The sequence below is a fragment of the Pseudorca crassidens genome, chromosome 1 (assembly GCF_039906515.1).
Source record: "Pseudorca crassidens isolate mPseCra1 chromosome 1, mPseCra1.hap1, whole genome shotgun sequence".
Lineage (NCBI taxonomy): Eukaryota > Metazoa > Chordata > Mammalia > Artiodactyla > Delphinidae > Pseudorca > Pseudorca crassidens.
In genome coordinates this window covers 194285441-194307090 of record NC_090296.1, presented here as the reverse complement: position 1 = coordinate 194307090, position 21650 = coordinate 194285441, and the positions used below count along the sequence as shown (strand labels likewise).

The window sequence follows — 21650 nt, the reverse complement described above, 5'->3', positions numbered from 1 at the left end:
CTGATAATGAATCCTTCGTAATAAACATTCTCATTGAAAAATGCCTGCCTGGGAAGTAAGAGAGTGGAAAGATAAACATGAAGAGAATGCCATGCATCTTCCCGCAGTTCACTGTCAAGGAACTGAATAGTTTCTAGTTTTAGAATACCTTCTCATAGAGTAAGGCTATTCTATGATAAGCGTCTATGCCCTTGATATTTACTTGCTGTTCCTGTACTATTTAGGTTATTGTTGCATTACATTTCTTCTGAAATCACTAACACAAAATGTCCTTAAAGGGGATTCATTATATCCTGTAAAATTTTGGTAGACAAAATGTTTTTAATGAAGAAGAAAACAGAATGGAAATTTAGATTATCCCGTCAATAACCTTTGAAATAGCTTTATTCCTTCACATAAAACTTCCACATACTTGTACACTTGTGTGGACATCATCAGATTCCTGTGGAAACTTTACAAACACATTCTCAAGTGTTGCTTCTGGAACTTTAGTTTTGAGAATCCCTTGGAGGGCTTGTTAAAAGACAGGGTGATGAACTCCACAATTGCAGGGTATAATTCAGTAGCTTCTGGGGTGGGACCTGAGAATTTCCATTTCCAACAAGGTCCCAGGTGCTGCTGTTACAGCTGGTGCAGGGACAACACTTTGAGGACCACCGGCCTAAACAATATAGGCAGGATCTCTAGATCTAGCCTCTTACCTTAGGGTCCCCTCAAAAGTCACAAAGAAAGTGACATGTTGGAACAGAGAAGAATTGAGAAAGAGGTTGTTTTGTTTATCTTGCAGAGTCAGCACAGAAAATGATTATTACTGTTCTTAGAAGATGCATGCCTTAAGTAGGTCACCCCTACATTTTGAGAAATAACCTTCATTCTTTATGCAAAGAGGGTCTCCATCAGACAAATGGGTTCCCTTCTAAGAGCTGGCCCTGAAGAAACATTTAAAGAGACTTCACAAATAAGGATTGATATAGGCATCAACTCCTGTTACCTTCAGTTGAATACACTAAGTGTGAGTTTCAAAGAATCAGCTTTAATTGATGCGTTTGATATCTGGTCTAATTAATAGAAATTCACTTTTTAAAATATATCGTAGCAAAAATATGTGATAATGCCCGATCATTCATAACTTACAGGAACGACCTTCACTATCGTTAGAAATATTTAAGGAATTTTGCTCTTTTAAAATACAGATTGTGCTTAGTAGGAATATTAACTCATCCAAGATATAAATAACAAAAATAGTTTTATTTCTTTAAATCAACATTTCTCAAACAGCATAGTTGTTCAGAGCACAGAATATGCCGTCAGAAAACCTATGTATATACCTCAGTTTCTGTGAACTTAAGCAACTACGTATTAGCCCCATGCCTCAATTTCCTAATCTGTAGGATGCAATCATATAACCTAACTTCATACAGCTGTTGTAATAATTACATGAAGAATGCAGGTGAAATTGTGCAGTGTCCAATACATAGTATTAATTTCCTCATTAAATGTAAGCCATGATCATGGAATATCAATTTTTCAAGATGTCAAATAATAAGGGCAGGGAAGGTTTCTATGTGTAACAGAGTCTGAAAAATGCTCGATCCAATAAGATTAAAGAATTTTATTTACTAAAGGACCTCCCCAGACACATTAATATGCTTCAGTGCAATATGCACCTTCAGTATTTCCCAGTCAGATTTGACCATAGCACCGCTTTTCAAGAATTATCTAGGTAGACTAGTGAATGTCCTTTGGAACACAACTTTAGGAAATAAGAATATGAACATGTTTATAGGCTCACATATCACCTTTTCTCAAAAACCTTCTCAGTGCTACCTACTATACAAATATTTCTCTGTTGCTCACAATCCAAAGTAATCTCTTCATAATCGAATCTAACTTTAAAGTGTTCATTCATCATTGTAAGTTTTTGTATAATGTCTATATCCTCCCACTACCCTGTCAGCGCCATAGGAGCCGTGCCTATTTGTGTTCAATTATCTATCCCTGTTGCCCATGACGGTGACTAGCATATAGCAAATGCTCACAGGTTTGCTGAATTAATTATTCATGCATTCCGTATGGACCCAGTGGAGGAAAGAGTAATATATATCATTCTCCTAAATATCTTGACCTCAAGTTTATGTCTATAGAGACCCACTTGTAAAAAGAAAAAACCCTGCCCACACTGTGGAAATAGAATATTTTTACATTTAAGGAAATCTACATTATCCTTTAACTTTTCAACAACTCTTAGAGAATGTTCACAGCTACTTCCTTTGACAACAGCAAATGATGGTACAAGAGGAATAATGACAATACCTGATCCCAGGAAACTGGACTGTCATCTGATTCTGGGTCCTCGGGTACAGATAGATTAGGGTAGGCCCAATCATGGACTGTTAGGTTGTTTTGTTTCCTTTGAAGTTGATGGATTCTATCTTTTCTGATACAGGTATTTTTAGTCCAGAGAGTGTTGAGGAGTTGGTCTAGTTCTAGAAATTTCATACAAAATCTGGTGTCACATAAAGACAGGCCAGTTTCAGAATAATCACAATTTCACACGGCCGCAGCATAGATATTTACTAAGTAAATTTCTAAGTTCTAATGAAAAGCCAAGGTTTTACTCTGAACAAGAATAGAGAGCATTTAGGGACTTCCCTGGTGGTCCAGTGGTTAAGACTCTGTGCTTCCAATACAGAGGGTACAGGTTCAATCCCTGGTCAGGGAACTAAGATCCCACATGCTGCACAGCATGGCCAAAAAAAAAAAAAAGAATAAAGAGTACTTATACTTCACACGGTAATGATTCTCTCACAAGATCTTGAGATCTTAGGGCTGAACCGTGATGAAATGAGCAATTCCAAAAATGGAGTGCCTTCTAGTAAGTCAACTAATTCTTTTTCTAGGTGTTCCCTATAAAAATGTAAACAAAAGATGAAACTGATTTAATCCTTAGAAAATTTATTCCCTTTAGGCACTATACATCCTTAGTAGATTAACTATAACTTTAATGTAAAGTCAATCTAACCTTTTTCCTCTTCAGTGTTTAATGCAGGAAAGAAACAGGAATTGAAAAGCAGCTGAGATTACTGGGACAAAAGAGACTTTGTTTTCTAATGCTACTGTGGTATGGGTGTCAGTTTACAGACTGCAGTTTAGTTTCCCTTGGTACAGCTGTAGCCTTAAAAATGACTGATACAGAGAACAATTGAATATTATGGTGAATTTCTTGGGATTTATTCATCTTTCTACTTCTGAAAAAAATACCTCTGGTGTTTTCCTAAATGTTACCATCAGTAGTAGGAGAACTGCAAATTAGAATTACTACAATATTTTATTTTAAATGGCCAGTTTCAACAACAACAAAAAAAAAAAAGAGAGAGAGAAAGAGAGAAAGAGAGACCTGCAAAGAAATGGAAAAGTGTGACTCAGAGTCAGGGAAAAAAGCAGTCAATAAATATGTATCTGAGTATTCCCAGATGTTGGATTTACCAGATGAAGAGTTCAAAGCAGTCATTATAAGTATGTTCAAGGAACTAAAGAGAATAATATTTGAGAAATTAAAGGAAAGTATGACAATAATAAATTAACAAATAGCAATTTTCAATCAGGAGATCAAAACTATATAAAAGTCTAAATGGAAATTCTGGAGTAGAAGAACAGAATAAATGAAGTAAAAAATTCACTAGAGGAGTGCAACAGATGGTAGAAGAGATGGTAGAAGAAAGAATTGCTGAATATGGGGATAAATTAATAGAAATAATCTAATCTGAAGAACAAAGAGAGAAAGAAAGAACAAGTCTCAGAGACCTGTGGGAAACAGCAAATATACTGACCCATATGTAGTGGCAGTCACTTGGAGAGAAGAAAGAGAAAGAAGTAGAAAAATACTGGAGAAAATAATGGCTAAAAACTTTCTGAATTTGATGTAAAGCCTTAATCTACAATGTTCAAAAAATTCATCAGAGGGAATTCCCTGGTGGTCCAGTGGCTAGGACTCCATGCTCTCACTGCCAAGGTCCCAGGTTGGGGAAATAATATGGGGCATGGTCAAAAAACAAACAAACAAAACAAAACAAAAAGAAGCTCATCAGACATCAAGTAGGATAAATATAAAAGATCCAAACCCAGACATAGTCAAACAGTTGAAAGTCAAAGACAAAGATATATCTTGAAAGCAGTGATGGAAAAATGACTCATCACATACCAGGGAGCATTGATACAATCAATAGCTGACTTCCCATCTGAAAAATAGAGGCCAGAAAGTAGTGGAATAAGATGTTCAAAATGCTGAAAGAAAGAACTATCAATTAAGGATTTAATATCCAGCAAAACAACCCTTCAAAAATGAAGGTGAGGAAGCAACCTAGGTGTCCATCGACAGATGAATGGATAAAGAAGATGTGGCACATATATACAATGGAATATTACTCAGCCATAAAAAGAAATTAAATTATTTGTAGTGAGGTGGATGGACCTAGAGTCTGTCATACGGAGTGAAGTAAGTCAGAAAGAGAAAAACAAATACTGTATGCTAACACATATATATGGAATCTTAAAAAAAAAAAAAGGTTCTGAAGAACCTAGGGGCAGGACAGGAATAAAGATGCAGATGTAGAGAACAGACTTGAGGACACGGGGAGGGGGAAGGGTAAGCTAGGACAAAGTGAGAGAGTGGCATGGACATATATACACTACCAAATGTAAAATAGATAGCTAGTGGGAAGCTGCTGCATAGCACAGGGAGATCAGCTCAGTGCTTTGTGACCACCTAGAGGGGTGGGATAGGGAGGGTGGGAGGGAGACACAAGAGGGAGGGGATATGGGGATTTATGTATACATATAGCTGATTCACTTTGTTATACAGCAGAAACTAACACACCACTGTAAAGCAATTATACTCCAATAAAGATGTTAAAAAATAATATAAATAATAAATGAATTTAAAAAATGAAGGTGAAATAAAATTATTCTCAGATAAACAGTGAATGGAGAATTAATTGGTACGAGAACTGTCTTACAAGAAACACTAGATGAAGTTATTTAAGCTGAAAAGAAATGATCTGAATGGTAAGTCAAGTCCACAGGAAGAAATGAAGAGTACTAGAAATGTAAATATGTGGGTTAATATAAAAGACTATAAATATATTTCTTTATCATTGCTCTCTCAACTCAATGAGGAAACAAACTTTTCTTTCAAAGTCTAAAATATGATAAGGGTACAGACCATTCTCAAAATATTTACCATTATATCGGGGTTATTAAGCAATGTAATTAGATGACAAAGAAAAGACACACACGAATTGAAAAAGAAGAGGCAAAACTGTCTGAAAACTCTAAAAAATTAGGGCAAAATAAAATGAAAGATTTAATCATGGAACAGGTTATAAAATTAATCTAAAAAAAATCACTAACCTTCACACAGACAAACACCAGTTAGAAGCTGTAATGAAAGAGAGGACCCCAGGTAAGAGAGCCAAAAGAAAAGTTAAATGCCTAGGTATAAATGTGCCAGGAAACGTCTAAAACCTATGTGAGGGAAATAATAAAACACTCCACAAAAGCACACATGTAGATATGCACAAATAGAAACACTATGGGATATAAAAATGCAACATCTTATAAATATCATCTCTAAGTTATTTTATAATTATTTTGCAATTATAATAAAATTATCACAGGGTTATTTTTTCCCAGAGCTTGACAGTTAGGTGATATTTGTTAGGAAGAGTGAACAAGCCAGGAAGACCCTGAAAAGAAGAGCAATGAAGAAGGCTAGCTCTATCAGAAATTAAAATATACTATAAAGCCACTATAAGTAAAACAGTACAGTACTGGCACATGGATAGACAAGTGGGCCAATAGAACAGAATGGAAAACAGAAATAGACCTGATTGCATTTATCATTTTATTATATAAAAGAAGCATCTCAAACCAGTGGAGGAAATAATTTCCACTGCATTTTAAATAAAAGGTATAAAGAAAACTGCATAGTCGTATAGAGAAAATAAACTGGATCTAATCCTCACAACATGCACCAGAATTAATCCTAAATGGATCAGAAATGCAAGCATACAAGTACTAGAAGAAAACACGAGTAACTTCTTCTATAACCTGGGAATGTGGGAAACTTTCTCAACTCTAACTCAAAATCCAAAAGCAATAAGAGAAGTTTGATTAATTGGTTTATATAAAGATAAAAAATATTTGGAGAAACAATTATCCCAGCTTAGTCAGAAAAGGTACAAGAGGAACCTGGAATATTTTATACTGGAGAGCAAGGGAGATATAAAATGTGTTAAGGGTTTTGACAAAAGGACTTACAGCCACCTTGAATAAGATTCCACTTGTCAAAGAGGGAACGATCTGAGTATCAAAAGGATAATAATGACAATAGATTGAGAGATAAGAAATGATAATGATATAAAAAGAAAAGCTCATTGTTCCTTGAGGATGCAAGGAAACTATGTTATTATTTTGTAAAGTGGTAAATTAAAGAATCAAGAGTTTATCCTTACTTTCCTTTAAGAACCTCAATAAAATGAAATTGCGGTGAGGGAAATATTTTCCACTATAGAATTATTACACTGAAACATGAAGAAGAACTGAGAGAATCAGAAGATCACCACTGTGTAAGCCCCAAACAACTGATCAATCTAGGCAATGACCATCAATAGCTTATAACTTCTCAGAAAGAGACAACCAGATGTTATGTGCTGCCGATGGAAGATACCAATGATCAGACTGTAGCCCCAAATAAATAAACAACCTAAAACTAATCAAACCTCTACATATAAAAATCAATATACATGAAACACGTTGCACAGAAACACATGTAAGGGACTTCCCTGGTGGTGCAGTGGTTAAGAATCTGCCTGCCAATGCAGGGGACACGGGTTCAAGCCCTGGTCTGGGAAGATCCCACATGCCATGGAACAACTAAGCCTGTGCACCACAACTACTGAGCCTGCGCTCTAGAGCCCACGAGCCACAACTACTGAGCCTGTGGCAACAACTACTGAAGCCTGCCCGCCACAACTACTGAACCCGCGTGCCTAAAGTCCATGCTCCTCAACAAGAGAAGCCATCAAAATGAGAAGCCCACGCACGGCAACGAAGAGTAGCCCCCGCTCACTGCAGCTAGAGAAAGCCCACGCGCAGCAACGAAGACCCAGGGCAGCCAAAAATAAATTAATTAATTAATTTAAAAAAAAGAAACACATGTAAAATGAGTAGGAATGCAATCAGCAAAATCCAGATGGGATAAATGATCCCTTTTTGTTTTTTTCAACAAAAAAATTGCAACAAAATAGAATGGAGGGGAAGGGCATGGTGCCTATCAAAAGTAAAACGTCAGAGACATACCAACAATTCACATTTTATGGACCTTATTTACATCCTGGTTCAATAAAAACTAAAAATATTTTTTAAAAAGCAGAAAAATGTGAACATGGAGGAAATTTTTATGATATTAAAGGAAACATTCGGGTTTTTTAGCAGTGATATTTGTAATAGATGCTTTTAAAAAAATCCTCCTCTTGGGCTTCCCTGGTGGCCCAGTGGTTGGGAGTCCGCCTGCCGATGCAGGGGACACGGGTTCGTGCCCCGGTCCAGGAAGATCCCACATGCCGCAGAGTGGCTGGGCCCGTGAGCCATGGCCGCTGAGCCTGCGTGTCCGGAGCCTGTGCTCCGCAACGGGAGAGGCCACAACAGTGAGAGGCCCACGTACCGCAAAAAAAAAAAAAAAAAATCCTCCTCTTTTAGAGATTCATACAGAAATATGTACAGGTTGATCGCTTCAAAATAATCAAGTGATTGGGAGAGGATGCAGGCAAATATAAGATTATCCAATTGCTGTTAATTGTTAAGGCTGGGAACTGTGTACAGGGGGGTACACTATTTTATTGTTTCTACTTTTGTTTATGTTTAACAATCTCTATAATAAAAACATTTAAAAAAAATCAAAATACCATACTTTTTCCCCCTCTACCCCAAAATACAATTAGTATCAGTAGAGCCCTAGCTCAGAGGCAGTTGTTAGAAAAAAATGCCTTGGGGTCTGGAATAAGCATCTAATTGCACTGGGACGGGATGGAATTCTGACTTCTCAAATGCAAACGTGGCCGCTTTGTGCCCAAGTGGGTGATACTGAACACCTCTCACAAACAATTATTTTAGTTTTTTTATCCTGGGTCCATGATGGTCAATATCTAGACAACTTGCCTTGATCTTACAGTACAGCTTGCCTCTAACTGTATTCTGTATTCCGGTCTGATGGCTCGTCCTATTTCAGGTGGCATACATTTTTACTTGAAAAGGGAAATCATTCCATTCCTTCGGTTGATATGCAAACTGTCCTGCTAAAACTCAATCACTCAAAATCTGAATTTAGCAATTCCTGTTTGCTACATCAAAATCATTCTCAGCGTAGCATGCTTTTTCCCGGCCTATTTCCTAGTGATGACATCTAGGTAACACGATTGAATTATACTTCAATTTTCATCTTAATAAAGATTTCTTTCTCTCATTTCTTAAAGCAAATACAGATGAATTGCAGAAAAACACACCTGTCATTCGGTGGGTTAGACAAACAAGTCAGAGAAAGTCCTGCATGGAATTGTATGACTCCTAGCTCTTGATCCCTTTCAGAGTTAGAAGATTTATCTAGATCATGAGGGTGTTGCTGGTACCTTGGAAAATTTGTATTTCTCTTCTATGTTGTGACTTCCCAAGAGGAAGAATGTGACCTTGGTGTGTGTGCAAAGCAGGGCATTCCGATGCAGATGAAAAAATAAGTCATTTCACTCTCAATGTCTTGTCAAGTACAAAGAAACGCGTGAAACACACATTCTGATTCCTTTCATGATGTCTTATTTTACCTCAGATCCCTCCAACACTGGCTGTCACGAATGTAGCCAGGATGCGTATTTCACAGTACGTTTATTTAACATTAAATGACTTACTTTTATGGTTCCAAGCAAACTGCTACCAAGCCTCTTGCACCCTTTAGAATACTATTTTATCCTTCTACGTGATACTCTGTGCCCCCGGGCCCAGCACTTTGTACCAAACGGGAAAGTGTTCAGTTAGTCCTAGTAGCAGATCATAAAAGTCTCTCCCTTTGGCTCTCCATCCACAATTTCATCATCCCTGCTCAAACGAGCTGAGTGCTTTTTTTTTTTTTTTTTGCGGTACGCAGGCCTCTCACTGTTGTGGTCTCTCCTGTTGCGGAGCACAGGCTCCGGACGCGCAGGCTCAGCGGCCATGGCTCACGGGCCCAGCTGCTCCGCGGCATGTGGGATCTTCCCAGACCGGGGCACGAACCCGTGTCCCCTGCATCGGCAGGCGGACTCTCAACCACTGCGCCACCAGGGAAGCTCTGAGTGCACATTTTTGCCTTATCACCACATACATATCATAGCATGTCTGCCCTGAAAAGGCCCCCTGGGCTGTCTCACTACATGCTGAGATTAAAAGGGTCTTTAAAACATACCTGGACAAATTCAGTCGTCGCAACGATTCCGCTTTTGTTTTTGGCAGTTTATATTTAGTAGGTGTGACTGGGAAGCGAAATTCATGAAAAGCATCCTTACCTGATAGATGGAGCGTATTTGTACTATTCAAGGAACTGAAAATATATTCTGTAAAATAGTCTGGGGACGGCAAGTTTCTTTGTCCCAGACAAACACCTTGGAGGGACAAAGCAATGATTGTCTCCGCCAACTGAGGAAGTGTATTTTCATCGGCACCATCACTGCTTGAGATACCAGATTTTTTCTGCAGCACTTTGGTTTCCATACACTGAAATCAGACACAAAGTAAAAAGAAAATGTTAACTTCTGAAATTACTCTGATTAGAACATCTCTAGGATTTCCCCAAAAGACAAGGAATCATTCTTCTAAAAGAGGAGTGAATTGTTTGTGGGAATGTGCCTACCATCATTCTCTAGTCTCAGATAGAACTCTATCTGGAAAATACTTGTTTCTTTCATCTTCCATGACACTGAATTTTCTAACTCCCATCCCATTGATTCTTATTTATCTAATCTTTCTCATTGTCCTACTGTAGAGCACAGGGAACTATATTCAATATCCTATGATAAAACATAATGGAAAAGAATATGAAAAAAAATACACACATATATATATGTATAACTGACTCATGTTGCTGTACAGCAGAAATTAACACCACGTTGTAAATCAACTACACTTCAATTAAATTTTAAAAATAAATTTCCCCTTAAGGCCCCAAAGAAACCACTGAATATTATAAACAAGAGAATGTACAATAAGGTAGGTTACAGAAGTGTCACTCAGGTGGCAAAGTAGTAAATGGATTGACAGGGTTAGAACTTGAGGGCAAGAAGTCTAGTTAAGAAGCTATTGATTAACCCAAAATATCTTGTGACCTAAGACGGTAGCACTAGACATGGAAAGAAGCAGATGCATTTGAAGAATATTAAGAAGTTAGCCTTGGAAGGACTTGGAAGAAAATGTGGAGGAGTGCAGAGTCAAAAATGACTCAGGGGCTTCCCTGGTGGCGCAGTGGTGGTTGAGGGTCCGCCTGCCGATGCAGGGGACGCGGGTTCGTGCCCCGGTCCGGGAAGATCCCACATGCCATGGAACGGCTGGGCCCGTGAGCCATGGCCGCTGAGCCTGAGCGTCCAGAGCCTGTGCTCCGCAACGGGAGAGGCCACGACAGTGAGAGGCCCGCGTACCGCAAAAAAAAACAAAAATAAAGACTCAGGTTTCTGGGTTTGACAACTGTATAATGGTAATACCGCCCACTATCCCACAAATTCTCCGGGCAAATACCCAGTATATATCTGGTGCTTCCCTAGGTACTGGAAATGCAGTGGTGACCCAAACCAAAGGCAGTGTCTGCCTGCCCTGGAGCTTAAAGTTCACTATTGTTAATAAAACAATAATGTAATCAAATGTAAGTTGATAACTTTGGCAATTGCTTTGAAGGAGAGGTACATGGTACAATGATGTAAAAGTAGACAGCTATTTGACCCAGTCAGGCAGACCCAAGGCGGCTTCCTTGGGATTGTGGCGCATGTGTGCACACACACGCGTGCGCGCACACACACACACACACACTTATCTGAAGGAGTGGGAGAAAGGAACAGCCCAGGCAGGAGACACAGCATATGCAAAGTTTTTGTGGCAGGAAGAAGGATGGCAGATATGCACAACTGGAAGGAGGGCAGTCACTGGAGTGGGAGGAGTAAGGGGAGCACGGTGAAAGTTGAAGGTCTACTGGCATTTAGTGGAGTTTGCCCCTTATCCTCAAATCAACTGGAAGCCAAAGGGGAATTTGGGGCAAGGTTTGGGAATGGGGGTTATAGGACTGGATGTGTGTTTTGACAAATTCACTCTGGCTACCTGGTGGAGCACAAATAGACTGGAAAGAGAGTCAGTGCTTCCTAGTAGCACAGTAAGAAGCCTATTACTGTAGCCCAGGTACAAGACAGTGATGATGATAATGGAGTAAGTCAACAGGTTAGGGATCTCTTCAGGAGGTAACAGCAGTAGGACTTGGATTAGATATAAAGGGGGAAGAAATTTGGAAAATAAAATTTCTAGTTGGGCATTTGACTGGATGATGATGCTATTTGCTGACCTATGAAGGGATACATGAAGACTGGATCTCGTTGGGTTGCTTTATAACCTTGATTTGGGATATTTTAAGTGTGAGGTGCCTTTACCATATCCTTAAAGAAAAGATGTTGTATAGCCTACGTGGGTCTGGAGTGTAGGGAAGAGGTCTGGGATGGAGGTACACTCTGGTGAGTCATCTTTAAGTATAGATGTGCTACCCCAGAGAAAGCATATAGAATGATGGGCGCTAAGACCACACCTGGAAGAGCACTAATGCTTAAAATCTAGTCTAATCGAAAGAGCCTGCAAAGGTGAAAATGGGGGTCAGAGGGAAAAAAAACAGGAATGTGCAGCAACTACAAGCCAAAGTAGAGACTATTTCAAGAGCTACATAAGCAACATCAAAGAAAGAACAGGTTCAGGAATAGAAATATGACTTTTGATTTTAATATTGAGTTTCAAATGCTGAGGAAATATACACATGGAGATTTTTAAAGATGGGTGTATATATGAGTCGATGGCTCAAAAGAGAAATCTGGGCTGGCTTGCAACAGAATTGAAAGTCATCAGTGTTTAGGAGTGCTTGACGTTGTGAGAGCATCTCACTCAACAAGAAGGATGCCATGATTTAAGGGATGGCAGGTCAAGTGGATCCTACAAAGGAACCTGATACAGAACAGCTGGACAAGTGAGAAGAAACCAGGAGATGGGGGTGATGTGAATGGGAAAAAACATGAAGTATGGGCTGACAGAAATCAAAGAGCAAAAGAGAGCTTCATGGAGGCAAGACTTGACAAAAGTGAGAGAGCAAAGAGAAGGACAGAGATGGTTGAGAGATACAATATACAGGAGTGTGGGAAGGAGGAAGTATGTTCATCCAATGAGGACTCAAGGGTAGGTTATGACGTCAATGTTGCCTTCTTGTGACATGGACAAGGTGGGAAAAGTGTGGATCAGGTTTATTTATCTATTTATTTATTTTATTGAAGTATAATTGATTTACAATGTTGTATTTAATTTCTGCTGTACAGCAAAGGGACTCAGCTATATATATATATATTCTGTTTCATACTCTTTTCCATTATGGTTTAGGGAGCTATATTCAGTATCCTGGATTTATTTCTTTTTTAAGTTTGTAATTGGTGATCTTGGCAAGAGCCTATTCATAGCTATGGTGGGGAGCAGCAGGGAAGGCGGAGAGGCAGTTACCAAAATTTTAACAAGTTTGGAGAAGTAGCCAGAAGATTCATGGATGACAAGAACAAGTTAAAATAACAGAGTGTGAACCTCATAGAAGTGTGAGCTTCTCATGGAGCGTGTGAAAGAGTAACCTCTCAATGTGCCACTGAGGACAAAGGAGGATTCTAACCATGGTTTCCAATCCCAAAGTCCTCAGGATGTGGTCACGAATACCCGTTCTCCATATAAGAGGCAGGGCTAGTAGAGCACCATGTACATTTACCATGGAAACAGCAAAAGAGTGGCAAGAATGGAGAGAGGTGGTTGCATTAAGAGATTGAGTCAGGAAGATATAACAGAGGAGGAAGAGAAGGAAAGAACAGACGGACATTTAGATTTTGGACCATTAGGGAGGGGCGCTAAGTCAGAATATGATGATATGATGGTGTAAGGTTGTTTCTCTTAGTGAGCTGGTTAAGGCCCGCCTGGAGTTGCTGTTAGTGGCTTGACCTATGGAGGCTGAGTCCCATGAAAGCAAGACCTAGAAATGCTAGTCATGGTGGGCCTGGACCGCCAGCATCTTCTGTGACCTTACACCCCCTAGTCAAAGAGAGCAGCAGCCTGCAGTGAGGTGCCAAGAGGCCTCCTGCAAGTCTAGAATGACTGACTTCCTAGCGGAAGCCTACCCCAAGGGCATGGGCCACAGGACCCTTCCCAGGAACTGGTGACAGTGTATCCTCCAGGAGATAGTTGTTCTGAGGCCTAGCACAGGGTTATGACTCATCAGTAGCTCACTTCTTCTTGACTGAATAGATGAATAAAGTAGGTGTACACATAATATTGAATTACTTTATTCTGTTCTAGGAATGTTTAATCTCACATACTTTCAGAAGCCCAGGTATTTGCAGTATATGTTGGATAACCATAAATCTACATTAAATATATAGACTCCATCTGCCTTTAAGTGCTGGCTTTGCATTTGCATTTAACCTGTATCAAGACAGTAACACACAGGATGACTAAAATCCTAGTGGCTCATTTGAACCAATCTTACATTACGGAGACGTTGAACTGAGGAAATTCTAGGTAGGCACACCTCCCTATTTAAGCAAAAAACTGAATTCTATACAGGAACCCCATTTTATCCCTTGGAAATAGAAAGAAAAAATATAACCATGTTTGAGAGCCACAAGATTAGAGTTACTGAAGTGATAGCCACAAAGTCCTTAGTAAACAGTCCTTCCATTCATTCTGCCAATTACAAGAGAAATTTACAGCAAATTGGAGGACATTTTTGCTGGCATTAAGTTGTAGCATGATTGCACAGATACCTTTGAACTCCTAGAAACCAGAATTGAGGTCAAGAATCAAATTTATCACTATATGTTGGTATAGAATGAATGTTTGTGTCACCCCCCAAAATTTGCATGTTGAAATCCTAATTATCAATGTGATGGTATTAGGAGGTGGGGCTTTTAGGAGGTGATTAGGTCATGAGGGTGGAGCCCTCATGAATGGAATTAGTGCCCTTGTATAAGAGATCCCAAGAGCTCCCTTGCTCCTTCCACCAGGTGAGGACACAACAAAAAGATGACCATCTGTTAACCAAAAAGTAGCCTCTCACCAGACACCACATCTGCCCAGCACCTTGATCTTGGACTTCCCAGCCTCCAGAACTATGAGAATAAATTTCTGTTGTTTATAAACCACCCAGTTTATGGCATTTATGTTATATCAGCCCAAACGGACTAAGACACATGTCAATGAATAATTCAAGAGAAAAAAAAAAAACCACATTCTGCCACAGTCTTCAAAATGTGCTGGTGGCTCCTCAATTCATTCTTTAAGAAAATATGGCTTAAAAAACCCCCTGTTCAGAGAACGTTTTCAGCTTAAACTTCCCATCACAAAGCAGAAAGCAAAAAGGTAATTGAAAGGCCAGCTTTTGCTGGAATAGTAATGAAGGCAACAAGACACCCATTTCCTAAGAGTGGGAACTGTGAGAAAAGAAAAGCACTTGGGACCCCTGACCACATGCAGCACCAATTACAAGCCACAAAAGAGATAATGTCTGTGCTGTCATGAATAATGCTTTTTGCAAGCTGCATCCTCAGGGAACTAACTAATGACTAATTCATCTCTCGCCAACTCTTAATGCCTAATCCTTCCCTTGCCAGAAGGCAAGGCAAATAGACACACTGCTCTCACCGCTACAGTTCAGTCCTTGGAGACTGATCAAAAGCCATGAGTCACACTCACTTTAGTGCTCAGGGGGACTCAGAACAGAGCTGCCCCGTCACCTGGTCTGCCTGCCCACCCACCCAGCTTCCGCCTAAAACTCATCTGACAACTGATTAATCATTACATCCACAGCCCCTTCTTTTTTCTTTAAAAACAAAACAGCTTTGTTGAGGTTTATTCTGAATTATTTTAAACAAAATAAAAAATAAAGAAACATTTTTGTACATTCACATGATTAGTTGTTACATTTCCCCCTTCAGACTCAGAATTTTAAATTACATCACTTAACATCCCATCACTAAAAACCACAATTACTTACCTCTCAGAAGTTTTTGAGCATCCTAGGAATGAATCAGTGACAAAAAAAAATCATGCTCTGAGACTGTATCTTAGCAGCAGAGCTAGTTAGCAATTCTGACTTTCTTACCTGGCTTCTGGAAGTGTCAAAGTACTGCCTGGTGAAAGCCAGGATATCTTCCGTCTCATTCTGTGAAAGGAAATAGGAGTCTTCATCCTGCCTGAGGCTCAGAAGGCTGTGTAGGTAAAATGTATACTCCTTATTACTCATGTTGAGCTTGGAAGAGCAGATCTCTTCCTGATGAATGATGTAATAGAGGAGGAGAAGAGAAACTCTCTGGACCACTTCCTCTCTGGGCTGATCCTCGAAATCTCCTCCAGCTATTAGTAACAGGGCATCTGGTTCGAAGCACTGTGCAAAAAAACCCCACAAAATAATAATAAAAAATAAAAAACAGAAACAAAGCTTGACAAATAGTCCCAGAACATTAACAACCACAGAGTCTCTGTTGCTTATTATTTTATGAATAGGAGGGAAAAGTAGGCAGCCTCCATAGCCCATTCAAGTAAGACAATCATGGTTGGACTTTTATATAAAAAGGATGTCCTCCCAGAAGCCCTTATTCCCTAAATGCAACCCTTCTATCTCCAACTATATTAACGCAAGCTGTCACTTCTCTGCCTTGATTAACACCAGCTGACTCTGGCTTTTAAAGTGATGCCTCATTGCGTTTAGAATGAAATCCAAGCTCCTTATAATTTTCTCCTCAGTCTGGCTTCTGCCCATCCTACCTCTCTTACCTTATCTTAGCCTCCCTCCACCTCTCTCACTCAACTTCTGCCCCTGCGATTTTCTGTCAGTTCCACCAGGCTCTTTCCCACCTGATTTCTCAGGTCTCAGTTTCAAGTGCCACTTCCTCAGGGATGCCTTCCCAGATACCATTTCCAAAGTCCCCATCCCTGCCCCGTGTTCTCCGGCACAGCACCATTCAACAAAAATATCACACAGGCTACAAACGTGAGGCACGTTTTAAATTTTCTAGTAGCCACATTTTAAACCGTAAAAAGAAACAGGTGAAATTAATGTGAATAATATATTTTCTGGAAATACATGCGCAAGATATGATCATTTCAACGCATAATCAAAACTCTAAAAAAGTATTAATGAGCTATTTGATGTTCTTTTCGTCACACTAAGTCTTTGAAATCTGCTGTGTGTTTTACATGTATCAGCATATCTCAACTGGGATGACCCACATATTAAGTGCCTAACAGCCACAGGCAGCTCTAGCATTACCATTTTTCCTTTTTTTCATAGAACTAGGATTCTAAGGTTACTATGTCTCCTTGTTTCTTTTCTATTTCCTCTTGAAGACAACTGGCTCATTAAGGCTGGATTTTGTCTGTTCTGTGCACAGGTCTGTCCTCAGCCTCTAGCACCATGCCTGGCACTTAAGAAGAGTCACAGTGGAATGAACGAGTACCATCTGCTTCTCTCTTAGCCTACCTAAGAGAACTGATGTCAGTCCTTTCTGAGACGCAATCAGTTACCACATCCTGCTATTAACAGAAATGCTGGTGGTTCGAGAATTACTAAAAATGCTTCCATGATGCTTTGTTTCACAACCCACAGGCAGACAGCTGGCTTATCTCATCTGGGAAGTTTACATGGCAGAGGAAGGTGTTTGGGATAATGGGCTGGGACAGTGAGAAAAAGATAGACACAGGGGTTGTGGAAGAGAAGCTCTCCCAGCAAGATAAGAGCTGTGTTTCTTCGAAGACAGTTGGGTAGCTTCTGGGAATGCTCCCAGCGTCTGAGAAGCAGCTCATGACACGGCACCAGCCTCAGAGTGAAGGCATCAAGAGATGCCTATCTGAAGGACATCCCTGGTGGTCCTGTGGTTAAGAGTCTGCTCTTCCAATGCAGGGGACGCAGATTTGATCCCTGCTTGGGGAACTAGGTTCCCACATGCTGCGTGGTCTGGCCGGTAAATAAATACATACATACATACATACATACATAAAATATGCCTATCTTGAGCCCCAGGGGAGTTGTCCCGCTGTGGGATAATCTACTACGAAATCTTTTCATCTGTTCTCTGAGGTGGAAGTTTCAGGGGTCCTAATTCCATGTCTGCTGTGTGTCCCACTGGGTAACATCTGGAAAATACCATCTGAGCCAGAAAGAAGCATGTCATCCATCCGTGAAGCAAAGCATTAATCACGTTCTTCACAAGCCACACAGATTCCAATTTCTCCCCAACTCAACTGTGAGAGGCCAAAACCTCAGCAAACAGAGGCAGGCTTCCCAACGAGATCAACTCTGAGTGTCAATATTAAACTCAGCCACCAAACCCGCAGCAGCCCTTTCCTGTTCCCTCCTCAGCCCTAGAGAAAAGTCCATAGGTTGGTAGCTGTTAGACGGGACTGACACCAGGACCCAGGGAGGTGAATCAGCTGAATCGAGCTTTGTGCCAAATAACCTCCTGAAACTAAAGTATCGGGAAAACCATCGGTCACATCAGCTACCATTTATCGGAAGCCATGTGTCCAAGACAGTGCTAAGTATCTTCCATATCAAGGCATCCCTCAGAGTATAAATCTCATCGGTTCTGGAAAAGGTGTCGGATGATCAATTTTTCAAAAGGGGGAAACTCATTGCATTATTTTAAATGGAAAAAAAAAAAAGCCCACATCATAATCCACCACGTATTTCTGCACAATCAAAAGCATTCAGAATACCAACTACCCAATTACTTAATTCATAAAGAATTAATTAACAGGTACATATATATGCAGTATGCAAAGACCCTGCACAGAATTAAGTATGAAGCATGTTTTCCTTCTATGAGGAAAATAGACCCTTAGTATGTGTGCCAGCCAAGTTTAAGAGCGGGTGAGTAACGTACCTAAAGCCACACAGTTAATAGTGGTTGCCCAGTCTTAATTCCTGCTCTGCCAGTGATAGACTTTGTACTTGCTGTGCAGCCCCTCACCAGGTAACTTTCTCTCCCTCCTGTTTGGTAGGAAGAGATCTGGTCCATTAGGAGGCTAGGGGATTGGCAAGGTTATAATGCCCATCAGTGAGAACACGGAGCAGCCAGCGGGCAGGACAAGTTCACCTTTAGAGGCTTCCAAGTGCTATGCAGCTCGTCTGATGGCGCCGGGTAGGTGGGAATAAGAGCGCCAAGCACATGTAGGACCTCCGTGAGCCACCAGACCACATGTATGCGGCCCAGGTGTGGTTGTGTGCTGGTTGCACAGTGTCTGTGGCCACCCTGTATCCCATCCAAGCAGCCCGAGACCCTTGTCCACTCGTGGCTCCTTCTCCAGGCTTTTGCTCTGTGCCTTTCTACGGGTGAGGCAGGAGGTAGCAGAAAAGAGGGTAAGATAGAGTCCCCTCTCCTATCAGGGCAGGTACAGTCCCCTCTCCTATCAGAGTAGATAGAGTTCCCTCTCCTATCAGGGCAGGTAGAGTCCCCTCTCCTATCAGAGTAGATAGAGTCCCCTCTCCTATCAGAGTAGATAGAGTTCCCTCTCCTATCAGAGCAGGTACAGTCCCCTCTCCTATCAGGCTAGATAGAGTCCCCTCTCCTATCAGAGTAGATAGAGTCCCCTCTCCTATCAGAGTAGATAGAGTCCCCTCTCCTATCAGAGCAGGTACAGTCCCCTCTCCTATCAGGCTAGATAGAGTCCCCTCTCCTATCAGAGTAGATAGAGTCCCCTCTCCTATCAGGCTAGATAGAGTCCCCTCTCCTATCAGAGTAGATAGAGTTCCCTCTCCTATCAGGGCAGGTAGAGTCCCCTCTCCTATCAGAGTAGATAGGGTCCCCTCTCCTATCAGGCTAGACAGAGTTCCCTCTCCTATCAGGGCAGGTAGAGCCCCCTCTCCTATCAGGGCAGGTAGAGCCCCCTGTCCTATCAGGGCAGGTAGAGCCCCCTCTCCTATCAGGCTAGATAGAATACCCTGAACACAATCAGGCAGATGTTCACTCCAGAATTTTTTTGTAAAAGGCTTACATGTTGGAAGGTAAATCAGTTTCTGACTTGGAAAAGTTTAAATAAGTTGTGGAAGCAGCTCATTTTATCTTGCTAGAGATCTGGGTCATCTTGAATGAACAGAGGTAGTCTACCCCTTGCTTAAGTTTTGAGGCCTGCTGAAATGGAACTTAATGGTGAATCAGAGGACCATGTGGTGAAAACTCTGTGCTCTGATATTTGAGTCTTTGACAAGTTACCTTAATGCAGAAGGTGGTGGCTTGAGGACGGAGTGGTGCAGGGAGAGTCGGAAGAGCTAACAAGGTAAAATCTCTTCTGGGCGTGGACGTGACAAAAATTGCTCTGGGGGTTGGTGGGGGGACTGGGATTTTCAGTTCATCACCACTAGATTTGTTTCAGTTGTTACAGTTTTCCAAAGTGGCTCAGTTGTGGTTTGGGAGAGGATGTTTAGCAAAATTTTGCAAATACTGGCACCCCACAGGCATCAGATCTGTCCCAGGCTCTGACTCCAGTAAAGTGATTCTTTTTTTTTTTTTTTTTTTTTTTTTGCGGTACGCGGGCCTCTCACTGTGTGGCCTCTCCCGCTGCGGAGCACAGGCTCCGGGTGCGCAGGCTCAGCGGCCATGGCTCACGGGCCCAGCCGCTCCGCAGCATGCGGGATCCTCCCGGACCGGGATACGAACCCGTGTCCCCTGCATCGGCAGGCGGACTCTCAACCACTGCGCCACCAGGGAAGCCCCTAAAGTGATTCTTTGTTGAAGAACAATGGCCTCATTCAGAAATAATCCATTGACTTCCTTTGAATCGCGTCAGGTGGAGGCATAAGGTTTAAGAGGAAAAGAAAAACACAGATTCTGGGAATTCGTTTTTCTACTTCATAAGGAAACAAACTTTGGTAAAAAAAAAAAAAAAAAGACTAGTCAAATTGTGAGAAGTCCTCTCTACTAAGCTAAATGGACTACTCAGACGTTTGGTAGTAATTTTCTATGAACCCTGGAGCCAAATCAGATTGCCTTTTCCCAGCTGCTTAATTCAGCTTTGTTTACTGCTTGTGTATTTCAGGCGCGAGCCTCAGCGACAAAGGGCTATATGAAATCTTCTGTGTTAATAAGGCAGCTGTCAGAACCTGCAGGGTAAGCTTGAGGAATTTTAGACCAAGAGATGTTTAGAATTTGATTTTGCGTTATGGGTAAGTCAGCTGCCTTCTTTTAAGTTCTTAGATTTTTAAAGTTCTGTTTTAGGAGGGGGCAGGGTTGCTAACAATTGACTATACAACACAAGAGGGAAATTATATTTCTTCCTTTTCCTCCCAGACAAAGATCTGGAAGGATGTCAGCTGATGACGGGCGCTAGCTTTTTGTGGGTCTGTACTAGATTTAGTGGCATTTCTAAGTGACAGAAAGGAAAGTCTTAACTGAGAAGAGTTCAGATAAACTTTCTTGATAAACAAGATAAAGCTTGATGCTTTTCAAACTTTATCCCATCACCATTATGACAACTCGGGGATAGGGGAGGGAATTAAATGCAGGACCTAAAAGCATTGATTCTCTCTGAATGTGTCTGAGAATCGCCTGGAGATCTTGGTTAAAATCCCCAAACCTCGGGCTTCCCTGGTGGCGCAGTGGTTGAGAGTCCGCCTGCCGATCCAGGGTACACAGGTTCGTGCCCCGGTCTGGGAGGATCCCACATGCCGCGGAGCGGCTGGGCCCGTGAGCCGTGGCCACTGAGCCTGCGCGTCCGGAGCCTGTGCTCCGCAACGGGAGAGGCCACAACAGTAAGAGGCCCGCGTACCGAGAGGGAAGAAAAAAAAAAAAAAAAAAAAAAAATCCCCAAACCTCTGGGGACAGTCGAGGTGGGCGGGGCCGGGGGATGTGCAGGAGGGGGCTGCAGAGGAAAGTCTTGTTTTCTCAGCAGCACTGAAGGTCCTTCACAAAAGCTGCTCCAGTGACCTGGAAAAGGGGGCACTGGACATTTCCGCGAATATAACAGGGGAAGAGAGCTTGAGCTCGTATATGCTTTCATAGATGGTCATGTGACCTCACAGGGAGCCCCCTGAGAAAGGAATCAGCATCTCGGCATCCTAACAGCTAGACGGTGCCAGAACAAGGACACGGACCCAGTGCTGATGGACTCCAAACCAGATTCTTTTCCCTTCCCCACGCCTGGAACCCATGCAGGCTCGTGGTTCTCATCATACCTGAAGTGGAATTTATTCTTTCGGAGTTAATTAATCCCTAATTAAATGTATTAAAACCCCCTTCTCACCCTTCCCGTTAAAAAATTAGATTAGATGATGATGATGATTCGGGTAAATTGGAGACTTTTGAGCAGGTGAA

General features: G+C 41.3%; 1 protein-coding gene across 2 annotated transcripts in view; it reads right to left on the bottom strand.

Annotated features, from left to right (window-relative positions):
- The window catches only part of SLC39A12 (solute carrier family 39 member 12), a 70612-nt gene that overhangs the window by 44643 nt on the left and 4319 nt on the right, over nt 1-21650 (bottom strand). For both annotated transcript variants that reach the window (XM_067705762.1, XM_067705675.1), the window contains exons 3-5: nt 15446-15727; nt 9588-9795; nt 2314-2486 (exon numbers count right to left, since the gene is read on the bottom strand). In XM_067705762.1, coding sequence (XP_067561863.1) covers nt 2314-2486; nt 9588-9795; nt 15446-15727 — 663 coding nt within the window. The remainder of the gene's footprint in view (nt 1-2313; nt 2487-9587; nt 9796-15445; nt 15728-21650) is intronic.